General features: G+C 36.2%; 1 protein-coding gene across 1 annotated transcript in view; it reads left to right on the top strand.

Moving 5' to 3' along the window:
* Nucleotides 1–23,478, top strand: part of LOC111155839 (transmembrane protein 131) — a 216,665-nt gene that overhangs the window by 44,626 nt on the left and 148,561 nt on the right. The window contains exon 2 of the mRNA XM_022516255.1: nt 18,750–18,811. Within this exon, the coding sequence (XP_022371963.1) occupies nt 18,750–18,811 (62 nt within the window). The remainder of the gene's footprint in view (nt 1–18,749; nt 18,812–23,478) is intronic.

Raw genomic sequence — 23,478 nt, 5'->3', positions numbered from 1 at the left:
TGAAATCCCAATAGTTCATTTTTGCCCTTGCTTCCCTTGCCTTTGGCGATGTTCCTAGGAAGATGTTGCTGCGGCTGAGGTCGAAGAGGTTGCTGCCTGTGTTCTCCTCAAGGATTTGGATGGATTCCTTTCTCACATTGAGGTCCTTCATCCATTTTGAGTCTATTTTCGTGTGTGGTGTAAGGAAATGATCCAATTTCATTTTTCTGCATGTGGCTGTCCAATTTTCCCAACACCATTTGTTGAAGAGGCTGTCTTTTTTCCACTGGACATTCTTTCCTGCTTTGTCGAAGATTAGTTGACCATAGAGTTGAGGGTCTATTTCTGGGCTCTCTATTCTGTTCCATTGATCTATGTGTCTGTTTTTGTGCCAGTACCATGCTGTCTTGATGATGACAGCTTTGTAATAGAGCTTGAAGTCCGGAATTGTGATGCCACCGACTTTGGCTTTCTTTTTCAATATTCCCTTGGCTATTCGAGGTCTTTTCTGGTTCCATATAAATTTTAGGATTATTTGTTCCATTTCTTTGAAAAAAATGGATGGTACTTTGATAGGAATTGCATTAAATGTGTAGATTGCTTTAGGTAGCATAGACATTTTCACAATATTTATTCTTCCAATCCAGGAGCATGGAACATTTTTCCATTTCTTTGTGTCTTCCTCAATTTCTTTCATGAGTACTTTATAGTTTTCTGTGTATAGATTCTTAGTCTCTTTGGTTAGATTTATTCCTAGGTATCTTATAGTTTTGGGTGCAATTGTAAATGGGATTGACTCCTTAATTTCTCTTTCTTCTGTCTTGTTGTTAGTGTAGAGAAATGCAACTGATTTCTGGGCATTGATTTTATATCCTGACACTTTACTGAATTCCTGTACAAGTTCTAGCAGTTTTGGAGTCTTTTGGGTTTTCCACATATAGTATCATATCATCTGCGAAGAGTGATAGTTTGATTTCTTTGCCGATTTGGATGCCTTCAATTTCCTTTTGTTGTCTGATTGCTGAGGCTAGGACTTCTAGTACTATGTTGAATAGCAGTGGTGATAACGGACATCCCTGCCGTGTTCCTGACCTTAGCGGAAAAGCTTTCAGTTTTTCTCCATTGAGAATGATATTTGCGGTGGGTTTTTCATAGATGCCTTTGATAATATTGAGGTATGTGCCCTCTATCCCTACACTTTGAAGAATTTTGATCAGGAAGGGATGCTGTATTTTGTCAAATGCTTTTTCAGCATCTATGGAGAGTATCATATGGTTCTTGTTCTTTCTTTTATTAATGTGTTGTATCACATTGGTTGATTTGCGGATGTTGAACCAACCTTGCAGCCCTGGAATAAATCCCACTTGGTCGTGGTGAATAATCCTTTTAATGTACTGTTGAATCCTATTGGCTAGTATTTTGGCGAGAATTTTTGCATCTGTGTTCCTCAAGAATATTGGTCTGTAGTTCTCTTTTTCGATGGGATCCTTGTCTGGTTTTGGGATCAAGGTGATGCTGGCCTCATAAAATGAGTTTGGAAGTTTTCCTTCCATTTCTATTTTTTGGAACAGTTTCAGGAGAATAGGAATTAGTTCTTCTTTAAATGTTTGGTAGCATTCCCCCGGGAAGCCATCTGGCCCTGGGCTTTTGTTTGTTTGGAGATCTTTGATGACTGTTTCAATCTCCTTACTGGTTATGGATCTGTTCAGGCTTTCTATTTCTTCCTGGTTCAGTTGTGGTAGTTTATATGTCTCTAGGAATGCATCCATTTCTTCCAGATTGTCAAATTTGTTGGCGTAGAGTTGCTCATAGTATGTTCTTATAGTTGTCTGTATTTCTTTGGTGTTAGTTGTGATCTCTCCTCTTTCATTCATGATTTTATTTATTTGGGTCCTTTCTCTTTTCTTTTGGATAAGTCTGGCCAGGGGTTTATCGATCTTATTAATTCTTTCAAAGAACCAGCTCCTAGTTTCATTGATTTGTTCTATTGTTTTTTTGGTTTCTATTTCATTGATTTCTGCTCTGATCTTTATGATTTCTCTTCTCCTGCTGGGTTTAGGGTTTCTTTCTTGTTCTTTCTCTAGCTCTTTTAGGTGTAGGGTTAGGTTGTGTACCTGAGACCTTTCTTGTTTCTTGAGAAAGGCTTGTACCGCTATATATTTTCCTCTCAGGACTACCTTTGTTGTGTCCCACAGATTTTGAACCGTTGTGTTTTCATTATCATTTGTTTCCATGAATTTTTTCAACTCTTCTTTAATTTCCTGGTTGACCCATTCATTCTTTAGAAGGATGTTGTTTAGTCTCCATGTATTTGGGTTCTTTCCAAATTTCCTCTTGTGATTGAGTTCTAGCTTCAGAGCATTGTGGTCTGAAAATATGCAGGGAATGATTCCAATCTTTTGATAACGGTTGAGACCTGATTTAGGACCGAGAATGTGATCTATTCTGGAGAATGTTCCATGTGCACTAGAGAAGAATGTGTATTCTGTTGCTTTGGGATGAAATGTTCTGGATATATCTGTGATGTCCATCTGGTCCAGTGTGTCACTTAAGGCCTTTATTTCCTTGTTGATCTTTTGCTTGGATGATCTGTCCATTTCAGTGAGGGGAGTGTTAAAGTTCCCTACTATTATTGTATTATTGTCGATGTGTTTCTTTGATTTTGTTATTAATTGGTTTATATAGTTGGCTGCTCCCATGTTAGGGGCATAGATATTTAAAATTGTTAGATCTTCTTGTTGGACAGTTCCTTTGAGTATGATATAGTGTCCTTCCTCATCTCTTATTATAGTCTTTGGCTTAAAATCTAATTGATCTGCTATAAGGATTGCCACTCCTGCTTTCTTCTGATGTCCATTAGCATGGTAAATTCTTTCCACCCCCTCACTTTAAATCTGGGGTGTCTTCAGGTTTAAGATGAGTTTCTTGTAGGCAACATATAGATGGGTTTTGTTTTTTTATCCATTCTGATACCCTGTGTCTTTTGATTGGGGCATTTAGCCCATTAACATTCAGGGTAAGTATTGAGAGATATGAATTTAGTGCCATTGTATTGCCTGTAAGGTGACTGTTATTGTATATTGTCTCTGTTTCTTTCTGATCTACTACTTTTAGGGTCTCTCTTTGCTTAGAGGACCCCTTTCAATATTTCCTGTAGAGCTGGTTTGGTATTTTCAAATTCTTTCAGTTTTTGTTTGTCCTGGAAGCTTTTAATCTCTCCTTCTATTTTCAATGATAGCCTAGCTGGATATAGTATTCTTGGCTGCATGTTTTTCTCGTTTAGTACTCTGAATATATCATGCCAGCTCTTTCTGGCCTGCCAGGTCTCTGTGGATAAGTCTGCTGCCAATCTAATATTTTTACCATTGTACGTTACAGACTTCTTTTCCCGGGCTGCTTTCAGGATCTTCTCTTTGTCACTAAGACTTGTAAATTTTACTATTAGGTGACGGGGTGTGGACCTATTCTTATTGATTTTGAGGGGGGTTCTCTGAACCTCCTGGATTTTGATGCTTGTTCCCTTTGCCATATTGGGGAAATTCTCTCCAGTAATTCTCTCCAATATACCTTCTGCTCCCCTCTCTGTTTCCTCTTCTTCTGGAATCCCAATTATTCTAATGTTGTTTCGTCTTATGGTGTCACTTATCTCTGGAATTCTCCCCTCATGGTCCAGTAGCTGTTTGTCCCTCTTTTGCTCAGCTTCTTTATTCTCTGTCATTTGGTCTTCTATATCACTAATTCTTTCTTCTGCCTCATTTATCCTAGCAGTGAGAGCCTCCATTTTTTATTGCACCTCATTAATAGCTTTTTTGGTTTCAACTTGGTTAGATTTTAGTTCTTTTATTTCTCCAGAAAGGGCTTTTATATCTCCCGAGAGGGTTTCTCTAATATCTTCCATGCCTTTTTGAGCCCGGCTAGAACCTTGAGAATCGTCATTCTGAACTCTAGATCTGACATATTACCAATGTCTGTATTGATTAGGTCCCTAGCCTTTGGTACTGCCTCTTGTTCTTTTTCTTTGTGGTGAATTTTCCGCCTTGTCATTTTGTCCAGATAAGAGTAGATGAAGGAGCAAGTAAAATACTAAAAAGGTGGCAACAACCCCAGGAAAATATGCTTTAGCCAAATCAGAAGAGATCCCAAATCGTGAGGGGGGAGAAAGGGGATAAAAAGAGGTTCAGAAAGAAGAAAAAAAAAAAAAAAAAAAGAAAGAAACAATTAAAAAAAGAAAACCAATAAAGAAAAAATATAAAAAGGAAAAAAAGAATATATATATTAGATAAACTAGTTAAAAAACGTTAAAAAAGGAAAGGGTAAAAGTTAAAAAAAATTAGCAGAAGAGAAAAATAAATTGAAAAAGAAAAAAAATTAAATTAACTGCAAGGCTAAAGAATCATGGGGAGAAAGCCATGAGTTCCATGCTTTGCTTTCTCCTCCTTTGGAATTCCGCTGCTCTCCTTGGTATTGAAACTGCACTCCTTGGTAGTTGAACTTGGTCCTGGCTGGGTTTCTTGTTGATCTTCTGGGGGAGGGGCCTGTTGTAGTGATTCTCAAGTGTCTTTGCCCCGGGCGGAGTTGGACCGCCCTTACCAGGGGCCGGGCTGAGTAATCCGCTCGGGTTTGCTTTCGGGAGCTTTTGTTCCCTGTGCGCTTTCCGTAGAGTTCCGGAGGGCGGGAATGAAGATGGCGGCCTGCCGGTCTCCAGCCCGGAGGAGCCAAGAGCCCGGGGCCCCACTCCTCAGTGCACCCTCAGAGAACAGCGCCGATCCACTCCCGTCACCCTGCCTCTGGCCGCGCTCCGAGCTGACCGAGCCTGCAACCGGTTCAAGGTAACCCCGAGCTTAGAGCTTACTCCTCAGCTCTGTCTCTGTAGCCGGCTTCCCTGTTCTAATACCTGTAAGCTCTGCGACACTCAGACACCCCCGATCCTTCTGTGACCCTGCGGGACCTGAGGCCACGCTGACCCTGCGTGGGCTTCACCCCGGTTAAGCCTCTGGAGCGATGTCCCTCAGTGGAACAGACTTTTAAAAGTCCCGATTTTGTGCTCCGTTGCTCCGCCGCTTGCCGGGAGCCGGCCCTTCCCCCCGCGGTCTATCTTCCCGTCGCTTTGGATTCACTTCTCCGCCAGTCCTACCTTTCCGAAAGTGGTTGATTTTCTGTTTCTAGAGTTGCTGTTCTTCTTCTCTTCGATCTCCCGTTGGATTTGTAGGTGTTTGCAATCTTTAGATAAGCTATCTAGCTGATCTCCCGCTACCTGAAGTAGTCTCAGCCTGCTACTTCTCCGCCATCTTGACTCCTCCCCCTCCCAAGATCTTTTTATCATGGAAGTATGTTGAATTTTAATCCTATGCCTTTCTTGCATCTTTTGAGATGCCTGTTTTTTTGGGTTTGTTTTTAGTCTTTTATAAGTTGGATTACACTATTATTATCATTATTATTATTATTATTTTGGATGTCAAACCAACATGGCAGGGATAAATTGTACATAGTCATGATGTATCTGTTCTCTTTGTATACTAATGGATTACATTTGCTGAAATTTTAATGAGAATTTTTTTAAAGAATTTTTTCATATATAATAATGAAGGATATTGCCTGTAGTTTTTCCATTAAAGTGTATGTTTTTGGTATCAGTAATTCTGGCTTCATAAAATGGTTAGAAAGTTTCTCCTTTTCTATATTCAGGAGAGTTGGTGTTAAATTGGTATTTTTTTTCTTAAATATTTGGGAAAATTCATCAGTTAATCTGTCTGGGCCTAGAGATTTCTTTGTGAGATTTTTAACTGGAGAACAATTCATTTAATACATCTAGGGCTATTCAAGTTAGCTATTTTTTCTTGACTGATCTTTGGCATTTTGAATTTTTGAAAGAATTTGTCAATCTCATAATCTGAATTGTTGACTAAGTTAACAGAATTATTAATGATGCTCCCTTACTAGCCTTTTGTTTATAGAAAGTATAGTTGTGTCTAGTCTCTCATTTCTTTCGTTTCTAATATGTGACTTCCGCTGACTAATATGGCTAGAGGTTTATCAATTTTATTCATCTTTTCAAACATTTTAAGAAGCTTTTGATTTCTTTGGTTCTTCTTTATTTTCTGCTATTTCATTGATTTGTATTCTTTATTATTTTATTATATTCTATTTTAAGCTTAACTTGCTCTTCATTTTCTAATTTCTTATATTGGTCATTTCTTTGGGCAGGTGCGATAAAAACTATATTGATAAGATGTGGATGATTACTTATCTAAATAGTTGAAATGTGATGTTATGTATTACGTATATATGGATGCAATGTAGATGTTATCTACATATGCTATATGTCTTAGGTGATTGCATAGTGGAAATATATACAAGATAAAATCCCTATACAGTAGGTGAGTTGGCATATTATTTTAAAGGCAGTTTTAAGATGGCTATAATACCACTTGTAGTCACAGACACTTGATTGGTTTATTATTCCAAAGTTAATCTGTGCCAGCAGTAAATATACCAAACAGCTCTGTAACCACTATTTCCAAGTGGACATTTACTGTAGCATGATATATGGCTTTTTAAAAGAGAAAACATGTTTAAACATCCAAAATTTTATAAGTCTTGAGTAAATATTTATGTTTTAAACTTATTTGGAATATTTTCAAGCTTTCAGAAAATTTCTAAGAATCAAAACAGAATTAAGAATACTCACATTCCTTTACCCAGATTCACCTATTATTTGAATAACTGTCGAACTGTTTTTAAAAGTAGCTGCTCCATTTTTTTACTCCCACCAGCAGCTTACTGGTTTCCAGTTTCTCCACATCTTCACCAATGCCTTTTATTGTATACCTTTTTGATTATAGCCATCCTAGAATGTGTGAAGTGGTATCTTATTTCTTACTTTGGTTTTGATTTGTATTTTTCTGAGGACTGTTCTTGAGTGTCTTTTCATGTGTTTATTGGCTGTCCTCCCCCCTTTTTTTGAAGAAATGTTTATTTAGATTCCTTGTCCATTTTTTAAAATTGGGATATTGGTCTTTTTTTTTTTTAATTGAGTTGTGGATGTTCTCTGTGTGTAGTCTGTGTACATATCCTTAACAGATGTATCATTTGCAAAAATTTCCCATTCTGTGGGTTATCTTTTTTACTTTCTTGATTGTGCCCTTTGAAGCACAAAGGCTTTTATTCTGAGGTCCAGTGTGTCTGTATTTGTCTTTGATTGCTTAGCTATCTTAGATGAAAAATATTGCCTAATCCAAGGTTGGGGAGACTTCACTTGTTATCTTCTAAGGGTTTTATAGCACTTAAACTCAAATCTTCGATCCATTTAGAGTTACTTTTTGCATGTGTTGTGAGGTAGAGTCCAGCTTCATTTTTTTGCATGCAGTTAGTCAGTTTTCCCAACATCATTTGTTGAAAAGACCATCCTTTGCTCCCCTGAGTTTCTTGGCACTCCTTCATAAATCGATTACTCATAAATGTGATTGATCTTTCTTGACTCTCAGTTCTCTTCCATTAATCTGTACATTTATCATTATTCCTACTACTACACTGTCTTGACTAGTGTAGCTTTGCTACACTAAGTAAGTTTTGAAATCAAGAAATGTGAGTCCTCCACTATGTTCTTTTTCAAGATGGTTTTGGCTATTATGGGTCCCTTGCATTTTCTTAAGAATTTTAGGGTCAAATTATCAATTTAGAAAAAAGCAAGCAGTTGGGGGGAATATAGCAATCTCAGCATTACTAAGTTTTACAAACTTTTAACACCAAGTGTCTTCCCATTTATTTAGATTATCTTCTGCATATGTTGCTGGATGTGGTTTGCTGTATTTTGTTGAGAACTCAATATCCATTTTCATAAGGGATATTGGTCTATAGTTTCTTTTCTTTTGATGGCTTTATCTGATTTTTGGTTTCAGTCTATTAAGGCCTCATAGAAAAAGTTGGGAGCTGTTTCCTTCTCTGTTAAAATTTGGAGGAGTGTGTGAAATATTGTTGTTAATTCTTTAAACATTTGGTAAAATTCATCAGTGAAACTATATGTCCCTAAGCTTTTCTTTGTAGGAAGATGTTTTGATTACTAATTCAACCTCTTGTTATAAGTCCATTCAGATTTTCTGTTTATTCTTCAGTTAATTTCAGTAGTTTGTGTCTTTCTGGGTATTTATTTGTTCATTTCATATGGGCTAAATTGTTAGTGTGTAGTTGTTACTAGTTACTCTTCTATAATTAGTTCTCTGTAAAGTTCTTTTTTATTTCTGTTAGGTCTGCAGTCCTATTCCCTGTTTCATTCATGAATTTTTTGTTTGTCAGCCTGAGCTAAAAATTTGTCAATTTTGATGTTTTCAAAAGAACCACATTTTTGTTCCATTAATTTTTCTTTTCTCAATTTTATTTATTTTCACTCTAACTTGTATTATTTTCTTCTTTCTACTTAGGTTGAGCTTGGTTTGCTCTTTTTCTAGTTTCTTAAGATGGTTGATTAGGCTATTTGAGATCTTTGTTTTATTTTAATATAGACACAGAGCAGCTATAAATTTTCTTCTAAGCACTGTTTTCCCTGCATTTTGTAAGTTTTGGTATTTTGTGCCTTGGTTTTTGTTTCTTTCAAAATATATTTTCTAATTTTTCTTCTGATTTCTTATTTGACACATTAGTTATTTAGGATTTTTTTTCTTCCAAGTATTTATTTAAATTTCATATAGTTAACATACATTGCAATATTAGTTTCAGTTGTAGAAATTAGTGGTTTATCATTTACATACAACACCTAGTGCTCATCACAGGTGCCCTCTTTAATACCCATCGCCTATTTAACCCATCCCCCTTCCCACCTCCCTTCTGCTAATCACTTCATTCTCTATAGTTAAGAGTGTGTTTCTTGGTTTGCCTCCCTCTCTCTTCTTTTCCTCTTTGTTCATTTGTTTCATTTCTTACATTCCACATATGAGCGAAATCATAGGGTATTTGTCTTTCTCTGAATTATTTTGTTTAGCACAATACTCTGTCTCCATCCACATTGTTGCAAATGGCAAGATTTCATTCTTTTTTATGCCAAGTAATTCCATTGCATGTGTGTGTATGTATCACATCTTCTTTATCCATTCATGGGATTGTTTTTTTATTTCCACGTACTTTCTGAGTTTCCTTAGTTATACCGCGTTATTGGTTTCTAATTTTATTCCATGTTTTCTATTTGGTGAGACAACATTCTCATGTTTTCCTTTAGTTTGTTTTTTTTTTTTGTTTTTTGTTTTTTTTGTCGTATATTTTCCTTTGTTTCTAACATACTTACAGTAGTTTATGGAACATTTTTTCCTAATAAGTCCTATGTCTGGACTTCCTCAGGGACAGTTTCTATCCACTGTCTTTTTTCCCTGTGTATAGGCCACATTTTGCGCCCCCCCCCTTTTTAAATATTGCTTATAATAGTTCACTAAAAACTAGGGAATTTCAGTTGCTGCACTTTTTAGTTTGATTTTGTAACAAATTCATTTTCCTTATTAATATTCTCTGTGGGACATCATTTTCATACTTTCTTTTAGTTCTTTACCCATGGTTTCCTTTAATTCTTTGAACATTTTTAATATAGCTGACTTAAAGTGTTTAATAATTCCAACATCTGGGCTTTTTCAGCAGCACTTTCTATTGAATATCCCTTCTCCTTTGTATGGGCCATACATTTGCCTTTCAACTTTATATTGAGAACTGAACATTTAAAGTAATATGTAATGTGGCAACTGACAATCAGATTTTTCTCCTCCTCAGGTTTGTTGTTGTTGCTATTTGCTTCTTTTGTCTTTTCTGAACTAATTCTTTTAAGTCTCTTATTTGTCATAAATGGTCAGTGCAGTTGGCCTGGTTAGTCTTATGGTCAGCCATTAAATTGAACAGAGGTTCCCTTAAATGCTTGGAATGAGTAATTCTCTCAGTCTCTGCTGAGAGGCTCTTGCAGCACACGTTCACTATCCAGGCAGTTGACCATTAGGCCTTAGCCTTCACATCCTGCTCACACAGAGCTTCAGTCAGGGTCAGTCAGGTATGAGAACATTTAGGCCTTCAGGTCTTTCCTGAGTATATGTACAGCCCTCTTGCACATGGCCCTCTAGATTGCCTAGAAGATGTTATAGCTTTCTGGTTTTTGGTTTTTTAAGATTTTATTTATTTGGGAGAGAAAGAGTGCACAAGCAAGGGGTAGAGGCAGAAGCAGAGGAAGAAGCAGGCTCCCTACTGAGCAAGAAGCTCTATGCTGGACTTGATCCCAGGACCTTGGGATCACCACCCAAGAAGAAGGTGGACGCTTAACCAACAGAGCCATTCTGGCGACCCAAGATGCCATTGCTTTTTAAAGCCCATGTGGACATCTCATTCTCAACTTTTCCTTTTAAAAAGCTCTAGCGTTAGGTTATCGTTTGGCCTTTTATCCATCATCTCAAGCTACCTAGATTGTCTCAATGGCAACATCTTGTGAAAGAATGCTACACTATCATGACTTGGGTATTGACATTCTGATAGCTGAGTTTAATTTTTGCCATTCTCATAATGTGGTTTTAGTTTGCATTTCCCTGTTGGCTAATGATGTTGCATGCCTTTTCTTGCATTCATTTTGCCATCTTATTATTTATTTTGGTGAAACGTCTGTTTCTCTCTTTTGCCTCTTTTCTAATTGGATTATTTCTTCAGTTTTGAGAGTTGTTTGTATATTCTAGATTCTGTCCCTTTGTTGAATATATGTTTACACAAATATCCACCCTAATTTTCACCTTCTGTAGTTTTTGCCCTTGTCTTAACAGGGTCACTGGAGGGTAAAAGTTCTAGATTTTGATGAGGTACAGTTTTTCATTTTTATCTTTCCTGAATTGTGATTCTGCTGTCAATTCTAACAACTCTTTTCCTAGCCTTGGATCTTGAAGATTTTCTCGTTAATTATTTTTTTAAGGTGTCACAGTTTTGCATTTTAGATCCATGATCCCTTTTGAGTTAGTTCTGTAAAGAAGTGAGATTAAGGTGTTTTGGTTCTTGCCTCTGGATGTCTAGTTGCTTTTTTGTTTGTTTGTGTGTTTTGGAAAAGTTGTACTTTGTCCAGTGAATTGCTTTTGTAGTTTTGTCAAAATCAAGTGGGGATATTCGTTTGGGTCTACTTCTAGGTTTTCTTTTTGTCTGAGTGGTTTATATGTCTATTTGTCCACAATAGCATGCTCTAATGATAAAGGTATTGTAAGATATAATATCTGTTAGAGTGATACCTCCCACTTCATTCTTATTTTTGAAGATTGTTTTAGTAATTCTTGGGTTTATGCCTTTCCATCTAATTTTTAAAATAAGCTTGTGTTAGTCTGCAAATAATTATCCTGGTATTTTCATAGGTTTTATGTTAAATCTATAGGTTGGTGTGGGAAGAATTGACATCTTTACTAGTTTGACTCTTCTAATCCATGAACATGGTGTATCTCCACATTTATTTCAGTCTTTTTAAGATTTTTTTCCATTGGCATTTAGTGTATTTAGGTATATTATTCTGTACTTGTTATCTTAGATTTAATATCTAATTATTTCATGTATTTATAAATGGTATGGTGGTTTTAATTTTGGTTTCCATATGTTTGTTGTTAATATGTAGAAATGCAGTTGATTTTTGGGATTTGACCTTTATTCTGCAACTTTGCTAAATTTACTTATTAGATATAGGTGGTTTTTTATTTGTTTGCTTTTGAGTCATTGGGATTTTTATATAGATAGTTATGTAACCTGCAAATAGAGATAGCGTTATTTCTTTTCTGGTGTATAGGTTTTTCTTTTTCTTGCTTTGTTGTAGTGACTAGAACTTCTGGTATTGTGTTAAGAATGGCAAGAGCCACATCTCTGATGTTCCCAGTCTCATTCTTTAACCATTAAGTAAGGTATTACCTGAAGGTTGAGGTAGATCTACTTTTCTCCAGTCTTGTTGAGAGTTTTTGTTATGAGTGTGTGTTGGGTTTTGTCAAATACACTTTCTGTTTCAGTCAGTATGGTCAAGTAATTTTTCTTCTGTAGCCTCTTGGTAGTGGTGAATTAAATAGATTGTACAAGACTGGCTTAAATCTTAAAAACAACTTAAATAAATCTCATTGGTCATGATGTGTAATTTTTTTATACATTGCTGGATTCAATTTGTTAATAGTTTGTTGTGTTTTTGTGTTTTGTTTTTTGGTCCAAGTTAATGAGATGTAGTGTGTAGTTTGGGTTTGTTTTTTTTTTTAATTATCTGCAGGAATTAAGAAAAAAATTTAACACATATGTAACACAAACTTCACTATTATTTTTATAGCATAGCATTAATTATATTCACTGTTGTGCCATCATTACCATTATCTATTCAAAACTTTTTCATCATCCCAGACAGAGACCCAGTAACCATTAAGCAACAACTCCCACTCCCCCTTACTTCATCCCCTGGTAACCTCTGATGTATTTGCTGTCTCAGTGAATTTGCCTATATTAAATATTTCATTTAAGTGGAATCACAATATTAGTCCTTTGGGGTCTGATGTATTTCACTTAGCATAATATTTTCAAGGTCCATCCGTGTTTGTAGTGTGTATGAGAACTTCATTTTTATTGCTGAATAATATTCCATTGTATTTATATATCTGGTTTTGTTCACTCATCTGTTGGTGGACACTTGGGTTGATTCTATTATGTCTGGATACTATTTAAATTTTTTATTTTAGCAGGCAGTCAGCCTGTTTAGGTTTATCACAGAGATCCTTTTGTGAGCTATGGTTGCAGAATAGTTTAAGAGCCTTTATATTATTATTTTGATCTGCTTGTTTTATATAGTGCCTCTAGTGCTCCCTCTAATCCCTGCTTGTGCTGGGAAGGGGGAACATAGTAGGATATGCTTCAGTGTATTAGTGATTTTCTGTTGCTTATTTAGAGTAGTTGGTGGTTCTCAGACATTCATTTTAAAACTTAAGTTTATTGATCATTTTATATAAATTAAGCATTTCAGGATAAAATGAAAATTAATTATGGTATTTTATCATAACTGTGAAGTTATTTTGAAAATATATGTGCCACACCTCTTTGGATATGTGGTGTGTATCTGGCATATCTGAGTTGCATAAATCTATATTTTGATTTGGAGTAAATAACATGGACACAGCCTTTTTAAGGGGTTGGTAGTATTGAGTGATCTTGGTAAAATTAGAATTTGACATATATAAATTCCTTTGTACTTTTAATTTGGGAAGAAGATAAGAAGAATTTGACATATATAAATTCCTTTGTACTTTCAATGTGGGAAGAAGAAGAAGATAAATTAGGTGTATATTACATCTTTCAGATAAGAAAATTAATGAGGGGGAGAAACAAGGTTTCAGTCAGGGTATCTTTACAGATAGAAGGGACTCACACAAATCTAGTCCAGAATGTTTAAAAATTTTTGTTAGTGATTGTATGTTGAAATAAAATCCTGAGCAAGTGTAACTGTAAAAGATAAAATCATTAACAATGATGAAATCTGAAATAATAATGCCATTATTTTAACCAGTTTTTTTATCTGCCATTTTTCAGACTTTGTGCTAGATGACAAGCAAATCAGGAATAAGTGATGAGTTAGAATAGGGCAGATGATAGAGGATGACTGAGAGCTGCTTGGAACAGTCATGGGAAACCTGGCTCAGGGATGGTGTTTTGGGAGAGACTTGAAGGAGAAGACACTAGCCAGGAGAAGAATATCCCAGGCAGGGTGGTTCTTTGACACAGGATTTGAGTGCCCTTCCAAGTCCTGCCTGTGTGGCCCTTTCTTTGCTTCCTAGTTATTAAAAAAAAGTCACTTACTTAACTAGCCCAACCTCCTTCCCTATGGGTAAGGAGACCATGAAGGCTAGAAGGTAGAGAATCAGTGGTGACAGCCTAGAATTCCAATGCCTGGTATACATACACGCGTGCACACACACACACACACACACACCCCCATATGACACATATTTCTACTGTTTATTTACATTCATTGTTTTCATCAATTATTTGCGAAGATGTGTGTAAACAGGCAGATTGTAACATTCAGGAAAAGAAATCTCTAGCTAAAAGAAAGAAATTATAGTAGAGAAAAATTTGCCTTTAAAGCAAAGGTTTTTTGCTTGTGTCATTCATTACTAAATGAAATAGGGAAGTAAACAAACTCAATTATTAAACGTATGTTTTGAAAGTGATTAAAGACCGACATGTGGAGATTTTTACACTGTATGGAAATGTCTTTATTACTCTGAGACATCATGGAAATGTGGGCGGATACAGGGACCTTAAAGTACATCTTATGGAGCCCAGGTTCACAAAGTTAATGCCTGCAAAATCATAAAAGCCAGAAATATAAATCCCTTCCTTCTTTCCTCACTTGTTATTGGAAATATATGCCTAATTTTAGAAATTAGGTTGCTTCAAGGTACCATTAAGTCATGGGGCGCCTGGGTGGCTCAGTGGGTTAAAGCCTCTGCCTTCGGCTGAGGTCATGATCCCAGGGTCCTGGGATCGAACCCCGCATCGGGCTCTCTGCTCAGCAGGGAGCCTGCTTCCTCCTCTCTCTGCCTGCCTCTCTGCCTACTTGCGATCTCTCTCTCTCTCTCTCTCTCTGTCAGATAAAAAAAAAAAAAAATTTTAAAAAAAAAAAAAAAAGGTACCATTAAGTCATAATGTCAAATTTACTTTGTAAGTAAATAGTGATAGGTTTAGAACCATAGATTCTGGGGTCCTTTTGCTGAAATTTATAGTCTGTCTCTAGCCGCTTTTCTTGCTGGGTGACCTCAAGCATAGCCTCATTGTGCCTACTTATTTTAAAATGGAATCTCTAATGGCTGTGTCATACCTTTAGTTTGAAGGCTAATAGTAATATAGTGATGATAATTATTGGATATTATTCTCGTGTCTATTACATCTGGTTGCTGTTTGAACTGGGGAACATTGGGAGAATCTGGGATTCATTTAAAATACAAAATTAGGGGGAAAGTTCTTAGGAGAGGAAATAGCTGTAAGTTGTGGTTTTGATTCCAGAAACAGGGGAATTGGGCTTGCTTAGGTTACTTTTTGTATTTCACAGCCTAACACTGTTAACACTTTAAATGATTAAGTACTTATCTGGTGTCAGTTGGATTTTTCTAGGCATAAAATTTGAAGTTCTTATAACTGGCCATTTAAAGTGAAATATCTTAACTTTATTTCATGCCTGTGTTGAATCCTATTCATTTCTATATCTTTTAAGGGAAACTGATGATATATGACACAGTATTTTCCTTTTAGGTCTTTATGAAATAGCTGCTGTTACTAATTTTTTCAACTAAGGTAATTCCTGTTTTTTAAAAAGCTCCTAATTAAAAATAAAATACAACCAAATTATGTTGCTGTCATATCTTTATGCAGGAAAGTTCTCCTCAATTAGCTAAAGGTCTGATATAGCTTGATGATGGGAAGTTAGGTGATAGTCGTTATATCATAACTCTAATAGCAGCCTCCAAATAGATCATGTGTCTGGTACTTTCTTACTGAAAGCTTCCAACTGGGAGCTCCTACTTTTGTCTCTTCCATTGTGAGCATCTGGCTCTTCAGCTAATTCTTGTTAGTTCATTGTGTTCTTACATCAGTAAATCTGTCTTCAACAGGAGTATAACTGAGAGATATTTTCTGGATCATCTAAATTTCAGTTTATGTTAAAAGGTAGAGGAAGGGAGGGTCATGGGCTGGGTGAGCTAGGTAGAGTCCTTCACAGTATGGATTTGAAACTAACCACAAGCTAGGACTAGATAACAAACCGGAAAGAGATCATTTGCATCAACAAATGCAAATACTGGTACTTGCATCTGAGCAAAAAAGGTGGGATTTCCCTCACGCACTCAGTATTTATGGAGTGTTCTCTACATTGAGAACTGATGGGGAATGAGCAGTTGAGCAGACTGACACAGGACTTCCCCAAAATAAAATTGGGATGTGGTTTCTAAAACAATGGAAAAGTGATACTCGGCAGGCAGGAAATACCGTTCAGTTAGGTGACGTGGATCTAATTAGCTGGTATCCTACCTTGCTGCTTGACTATCAGCTTTAGTCAGGCTGGAAAAGCCAGGTATGTGGGATGAAATAGTAAGCTGCTTCCCTGACGAATACTCAAAGACCAAGAAAGAGGAGTCAGTGAATGTTGTTTTTTAAAAGTCAACTTTTTATTTCATTAAATTTTTTTTTTTTTTTTTTAGTAATCTCTACACTTGCTGTGGGGCTCAAACTTGCAGCCCCAAGATCAGGAGTCACATGCTCTTCCGACTGAGCTATCCAGGCAGCTCCCCAAAATAAACTTATTTTAAAACACCTTTAGATTTATATAAACATCTTAAAGATACCACAATTTCCATCCTCCCCACCCTTTCCCCTATTATTAACACCTTACATTAATATAGTACCTTTTTTTAAACAAATAATGAACCAGTATTAATGCATGATTATTAACTAAAGTCCATATTCAGATTTCCTTAGTTTTTACGTAATTTCCTTTTTCTTTCCTAGCATCTGCCCCCAGGTAACATATTACATCTAGTAGTCCTATCTGCTTAGGCTGCACCAGTCTGTGACAGACAGTCTCTTAGACTTTACTTCTTTTTGATGACTTTGACAGTTTTCAGGAGTACTGCTCAGATATTTTGTAGAATGTTTCCTGGTTGGGATTTGTCTGTTTTTCTCATAATGAGTCTGGGGTTATGTGATTTGGGGAGAAAGACCACAAAGATAAGATACCATTTTTATTATGTCATATGAAAGATACGTACTGTCAGCATGACATTTCACTTGGGATGTTGACCTAGATCATCTGACTGAGGTCACATTTGTCAGATTTCTCCACTGTAAAATTACTCTTTTTTCCCCTCCTTTCCATACTGTTTTTGGAAGGAAGTCCATACGTGCATCCCACACTTGTTAAAAGATGGGGAGTTATCCTCCATCTTCTAGATCCATAAATTATTTAGAATTCTGTCTGGGGGTCTTGTATCTTCTCCTCCATTTATTTATTTATTCAATCATTTATTTATATCAGCATGGACTCATGGCTCTTTATTTTATATTTTGGGCTGTAATCCAGCACTGTTGTACTGCTCACGTTGTTCCAGGTTTGGCTATATGGGAACTCTTTCTGTTAATTCTTACATCCCTTTGACAAATTCTCATCAGTACAGTATTTTGGGGTTTTTTTGGATGGTTAGCACTTGCTGGGGTGTCATTACTTCTAGGCCCTCTCAACTGACAAAGCAAGAAAATATATGTGTGTATGCTAACCCTTTCATACACACATATTTATGAATATTTCTATACATAACATGAATATTTCTATACATCTATATTAAATTAAATATGAGTTCATACTGATGTTGCCAACTCAGTTCAGTACCACATGGATCATGATTGCTTCTTCCCCTTGCTTTGGCATACACTCTTAATCCAGTAGTGAGAAGTCTGACTTTCACTTTCTGTTGTCTTTAATTGTTCAGTTCCAGTAAACATGGAAGCGACATGAGAATTGTTAACCCAAGCTCCCATGGGAAATGACTTTATCAATTAGGGTATAGTGCTTACAGTTTCTTTTTCTTTTGGGCTTTTACCTTTAGTCTTATAGATTCTACTCACTTTCGCATGACTCATGTTAGCATCTTTCTCCATTCTAACCCACACTTTAGTAAGGTGGTTTCATACATTTGTAATATAGTTAAATTATCTTGTCATATTCATTTCATCTCAGGACCCCCTGGTTTCCTAAATGATTTTTTTTAATTGCATACAGTAAGTTCACTCTAAAGTTCTGTCTTGATGAATGCATAGCGCTGTGTAGCTTCCATTCCTGTGTCCTTCAGAATAGTTCCACTGCTCTGAAAGATTTCCTTTGCTTCACTTACATCTTCTTTCCTCTCCCCAAACTTCTATCAGTCATTGGTCTTTTCACCATCTCTGTAGTATAACCTTTTCCAGAGTGTCATACACTTGGAATCAAACAGTATATAGCTTTTTATTTCACTTTTTATCACTGAATAATATTTCATTTGTGGAGGGACTGTAGTTTGTTTATCTACTCGTCTATTGAAGAACATCACCTTGACTGTGTCCAGTTTAGAGTGATTATGAATGGAACTGCTATACAGAATTGCTTGCAGGTTTTTGTATGGACTTAAGTTTTCATATCAGTTGGGTAAATACCTGTGAGTACAACAACCAGACCATATGACAAAAGTATGTGAGCTTTTTAAATATCTTGTCTTTGCATTGTACATAGTTTCTTGGAGTGCAATAATCTCCCCTTCCCATTTTCTTTGCCTGTTCTCCCTCCAAGTCTCTTTTGACTGTTGATTCCAGGTCTTATTATCGCTATAAAAGAGCTTGTCTTTTTTTAATCTTTTTTTTTTTTTTTTTAGTAATTGAACCTTTGATGATCTTTTCCATGTGCTTGTGATATTTTCAGTTAACTGTTGGTGAAAATAATCAGCTGCATCTAGTTGAATTTGTTTTGTGCTTTCTGGAAGTATGCCAGAAATATATTTGGCAGATGGCTTACACAGCCTATAGGTTGTTACACCTACTTTCTAAATAGGTTGTCTTGTTTTATTTTATAGTATTTTATAGTTGCTTAAAAACTGAAGGATTGCACTTTCCTCTTTAACCATCACCCTCAAGCAGTATGTTTTTTAAAATATATAATTATATTTATTAATCTTAAGGTAAAAGATATTTATTTAAATCAGATTTATGTTTCTGTAAAGTGATAGTATGTTTTGTTTCCTTCACAGCATTTATTCAGTCGGAGAGCATAATAGAAGTACTACGGTTTGATGATGGAGGGTTACTACAGGTAATTTTATTTTAAGTTGAAAAATTATCTGAGTGTCAAACCTTGAATTTTATCAGATTGTTATTTATCTTTAAAAAATGTAACTGGTTTCTGTGAAATATATTTTATGAGCTTTATATGCAGACAATTCTGTAACAAAAACCTCCTTAGCTATATGAATTATTTTTTAAATTAGTTATTTCTGGGGGTGGTTTGGGAGGTTACATGGGGAGAGTCAGATCAGGGGCAGTGGAACTGGTGGTTAGCTCTGTGAGTATAGAACCAGTGAGTGAAGTACTCAGTTCAAATGTCAGACCTCAGAATATTTATCTGGAAGAAGACTTCTCTAGAATATAAGTTCTGTAGATATACATCTGTATCATCTTTCCACTTGCCATTCTAAGCCACATCTTTAAATATATTATACATAAAATTGGAGGGTATAATCTGGTGTTCTGCCTTTCAGACCTAGCACAGATATCCCATGAAGCCTCTTTTAGTCTCCCTAGCTAAAAATCAGTTCCGGAATTTCAGAACTAAAAAAGAGAATAAAGGCATCTTAACCACCCCTCTGATTTTTATGACTGAGATGTTTTCTTCCCTTCTTCCAAACTTTTATCTTATTCTATGCTTGTTTTATAATACTTACACTTTTGTAATTATAACATGTGTTTTCAAGTACCATCTATTTGGTAGCATGACTCACAGTTGTCCCAAGGTTTAGTTTAAGAAAGGTGCCAAAGATCCCATTACTTTGTGGTAATGGCTAGTATTAGAATTCTCGTCTTCTCATTCCAGGTGTGATTGTTTGTCTTTCTCTTATGTGATGCTTCCTATGATGTATTTATTTATTTACTTAATTAAAACGAAGTACACAAGTTAAGCAGTTCTGAAAAGGTATAATCTGGTGTCCTGCCTTTCAGACCTAGCACAGATACCCCATGAAGCTTGTAATAATGGTAGGAAACTAAAAGTTAGATTAAGGCAATAGAGAAAAAATAATTGTGCTAGCAACCTCAAATAAGATTTCTGTTTGCATTTTATCACAAATTTAGATTTCAGACCATAAACCAGAGAGAACAAGAAAAAAAGTGATGGGTTTTAAGGTTCTTTTTCTCTGACAATAAAGCAAGTAAGTGTTCTGAATAACTTTTTTCTTGCTTCCAAATTTTTAAATAAGCATATCATTCATACCTTTACATAAGAGATGTTGAGAAACATAGCAGGCAGTGTCTACATGGTACTTCCAGAAAAGTGTTTGTACAGCTTTTTATATTGAAAAACTGAATAAAAACTTAAGATATATAATCTCAAATTTTGTAAAGCCACCATACTAGAAAATGAGCTTAGTCTCTTTTTTCTAGTTCTTTAATCTGTTGCAAGCTGAGAACTTAGAGAACCTATAGACATGACTGTTTTAAATACCTCCCTTTAAGTGGTTTGCAGGATCTGGATAATAGGCAAATGAGGACTGAATTTCTGGAAAAATTCTCCTTTATTGATTGATTGAAGAAGGACCCATGTTCTTTACGAACTAGACATCTAGGTTGCGAATGGTAATTCATTTTGAAAATTCTGGAGCTTGATTGGTGTTTTTGTCTGGGGAGGCTGTCCGTCCCTGTCTACATGGATTTAGCTGTGGAAGAGCTTGTAGACTGCTATGTGCCTTGCTCATCCTCTTTGAGTTTTCAGAATGCTAGGGCAGGAGCTTGGTTGAGACCTCGGTTAAGACCTCTCAGGAGTTCCCTAGCAAAGGTAATTTTAGACAGGAACAATGTTGAAGGTAGGTGCTACCAGTTGGTTACCTCAGCCACAGTGAAACCTCACTAAGACTCCTGCAGTACATCTAATGTCAAGATGCTATAGTGTATTATTTATCCCCAGGTAGCAGAATATAAGACCCTTTTGAATAGATACATGTAAATTGTTCATTTTAATATTGAAGAATATTTCCTAGGAACAACAGTTTTGATGTTTGACATAATGATTCTTTCTAATGATAATTTACCAGTGGCTTAAACCATTTCTTAAACAACTCCTGGGTTTCAGCTTCCTGGGTTTCTTATGGTATGATTAGAACAGAAGTATTTACATGTAGCATTCCTATGGCAGAATATATTATCAAGGTTTTTCAAATTAAATTATAACTAAATCAGGGAGAGAGTCGAAGTAACAGCCTTGTATTGCATTATTTAAAATGAGCATTTTGCCTAAGACCATTCCTTCTCTGATCCTGAATTCTATGTTAAATTCATGCCGCTTGGCTCATAGTAACTTTTTAAGCCCCGAAAATTAATTGATGATAAGTCCATAAAAATTGCCAAAGCTCATAAAAAATTTGCTAGAAACTTTGGATTTACCTTCCCTGTTTTTTAAAGATAAGGAAAATGAGGCTCATAGACACTAAATAATTTGCTCAGTATTCAATTACTAGTGCAGGATTCCAGCATTCAGTAAGTAACCAGCCTTTCTGCTTTCAGAGCTCTTTCCACAGCACCATGTATTTGCAGTTCCTCCCGGTGCATTGCCTGGGTTACCACTAATAATATTAGGTTGTGATTAGAAATCACAGTAATCCTCTTAGCACATGTTTTCTGTAGTTGGTGCTTTGGCCATCGCCATTCCTGTTTGGCAGGGCTACTAAGATTTGGTATATAGAATATAGAAAGATAAATAATTCCTAAGAGGAACACAGACCCTGAGAATTCTGCTTATCAATAGAAGACTCTTCACCATAGGGGTTGCAGGTCAAGAAGTATCTCAAACTACCATTCCAACCCTAACTGATGTGAGTGGTTGGCTCTTCTTGACCCATTCCTTTGATCAGTCGATTATAAGATTGAATAACAAAAGATATACTTAAAAGCCTTAATCTGTTTCCTAATCTTTTTTTTTTTTTTTTAAGATTTTATTTATTTATTCGTCAGAGAGAGAGAGAGCATACAAGCAGGCAGAGTAGCAGGGAGAGGCAGAGAGAGAAGCAGGCTCCCCACTGAGCAAGGAGCCCGATGTGGGATTTGATCCCAGGACCCTGGGATCATGACCTGAGCCGAAGGCAGTGGCTTAACCCGCTAAGCCACCCAGGCGCCCCCTAATCTAACTTTCTTATAAACAAATGAAGATAAAGCCCAGGGAAAAGGCTGGCTTTGTATTTTCCTTTTCCTTTCATCTCTTTTCCTTTCCTCCCCACCTTCCCCTTCCCCTCCCCTCCTCCCCCTCTCCTCCTGTTTCCTCCCCTTCCTTCTCCTCTCCTCTCCCCTCCTCTCCTCTCCTCTCCTCTCCTCTCCTCTCTTCTCCTCCCCTTTCACTGGTCAAGAAACAGAAATATTCTTTTCATTGTATGCTCATTGGTCACTCTCATAACCTATAGGCACCTATTACCTCTGCTCACTACCTGGCTTTCAGGTACCAAAGGCAGGATTAGCTAGAACTCCTATTTTTTAAGTACTTGCTGGAGTCTCAGCTAGTTCATTAATTGGCCCCAAATTTCAGTGCTAATAAGGGGTCCAAGGAGAATAAGAAGCAATTTTGATTCTAAAGCTCTTAACACTTAATACTTTCCATTGGTCTATTGCCTAAAGGTTAAGTAACAAGGTTGCCTTAGAAGAAGGAGATAAATTCCTAATTGCTGTGCTTAGAAGACAGTTCAGGTCTAAGAGATCTTTTCATACATACATAATAGATAACAGATTCCACTTCGTTGTGCCCCCAGTATTTCAGCTACAGGACCATGGTTAGTCAGCCAAAGTTGTTCATTTATAGAAATAACTCTTTTCCCAGTCTTCTCAGAGGAAGGTTGGGGAAAAGATAATGGAAAGTTTGTCTACTATTCTGTGTCAGGTTGTTGGGAAAGGACTATGGAGACCTTCCTTAACTAGACAATTATTTGCAACATACCAAAACACTCAACAGAATAAGCAAGTGAGCATATAGTTTGGTTGTTTAGTAGTTCTCTTGTTCTTGGGTGAGCTTACATTTAAAAGATAATAATTTTTAAAGATAGCCATAGTAAAACTTAACAGGAGTTGTAAAGAGGTTATTGGGAATAACTTGAGCTCCTAAACAAGTTTTTTTAGTTTCTGTAACTAAAAGGAGTTGGAGTTGAAGCCATTGGAAGCTGTGCATTCTAGAAAATGAATCAGGTTTATTCTAGATGTAGGCAGGTATAAATGGTTTTAAGTACTCAGTTAGGGATCCTATATTGAGTCTTCCTGCAAGGAGTATAAAAACATCTAAGAATTTGATTAATTTCTTTTTCTTTAATTAAGTTGTTTGTTGTGAGATATAATTCATATATACATGCATAAAATATGGGGGTTTTTTTGCAAAGCAAACACCTATTTATAACCATCACCCCAGTTAAAAATTAAAAACATGCCAACACTCTTCATAAGTTCCCCCCTGAAGCTCTCTCTAAGTCACTATCCCCAAGATTTGGTCATAATCCTGAAGTGTATGATAATTTCTTTCCCTAGAAGTCTTAACTATCTAAGCACGTGTCTCTAAACACTATAGTTCATCTGTTTTTTGGAGTTCATACCGTTTGTATTCTTTTTTTCTCCAGCTTTTTGTTAGTGTTAAGTTTCAGAGATTCTCTGTGCTGTTAAGTGTGACTGCGGTTATTCATTTTCCTTGCTGAACAGTATTGCATTATTTGAATATGGCCCAATTTATATATAATTTATGCT

Source organism: Enhydra lutris, unplaced genomic scaffold (assembly GCF_002288905.1).
Source record: "Enhydra lutris kenyoni isolate GAN:26980312 unplaced genomic scaffold, ASM228890v2 scaffoldscaffold44, whole genome shotgun sequence".
Lineage (NCBI taxonomy): Eukaryota > Metazoa > Chordata > Mammalia > Carnivora > Mustelidae > Enhydra > Enhydra lutris.
The sequence above is the reverse complement of the archived record's forward strand: the minus strand, read 5'-3'. Positions and strand labels throughout refer to the sequence as shown.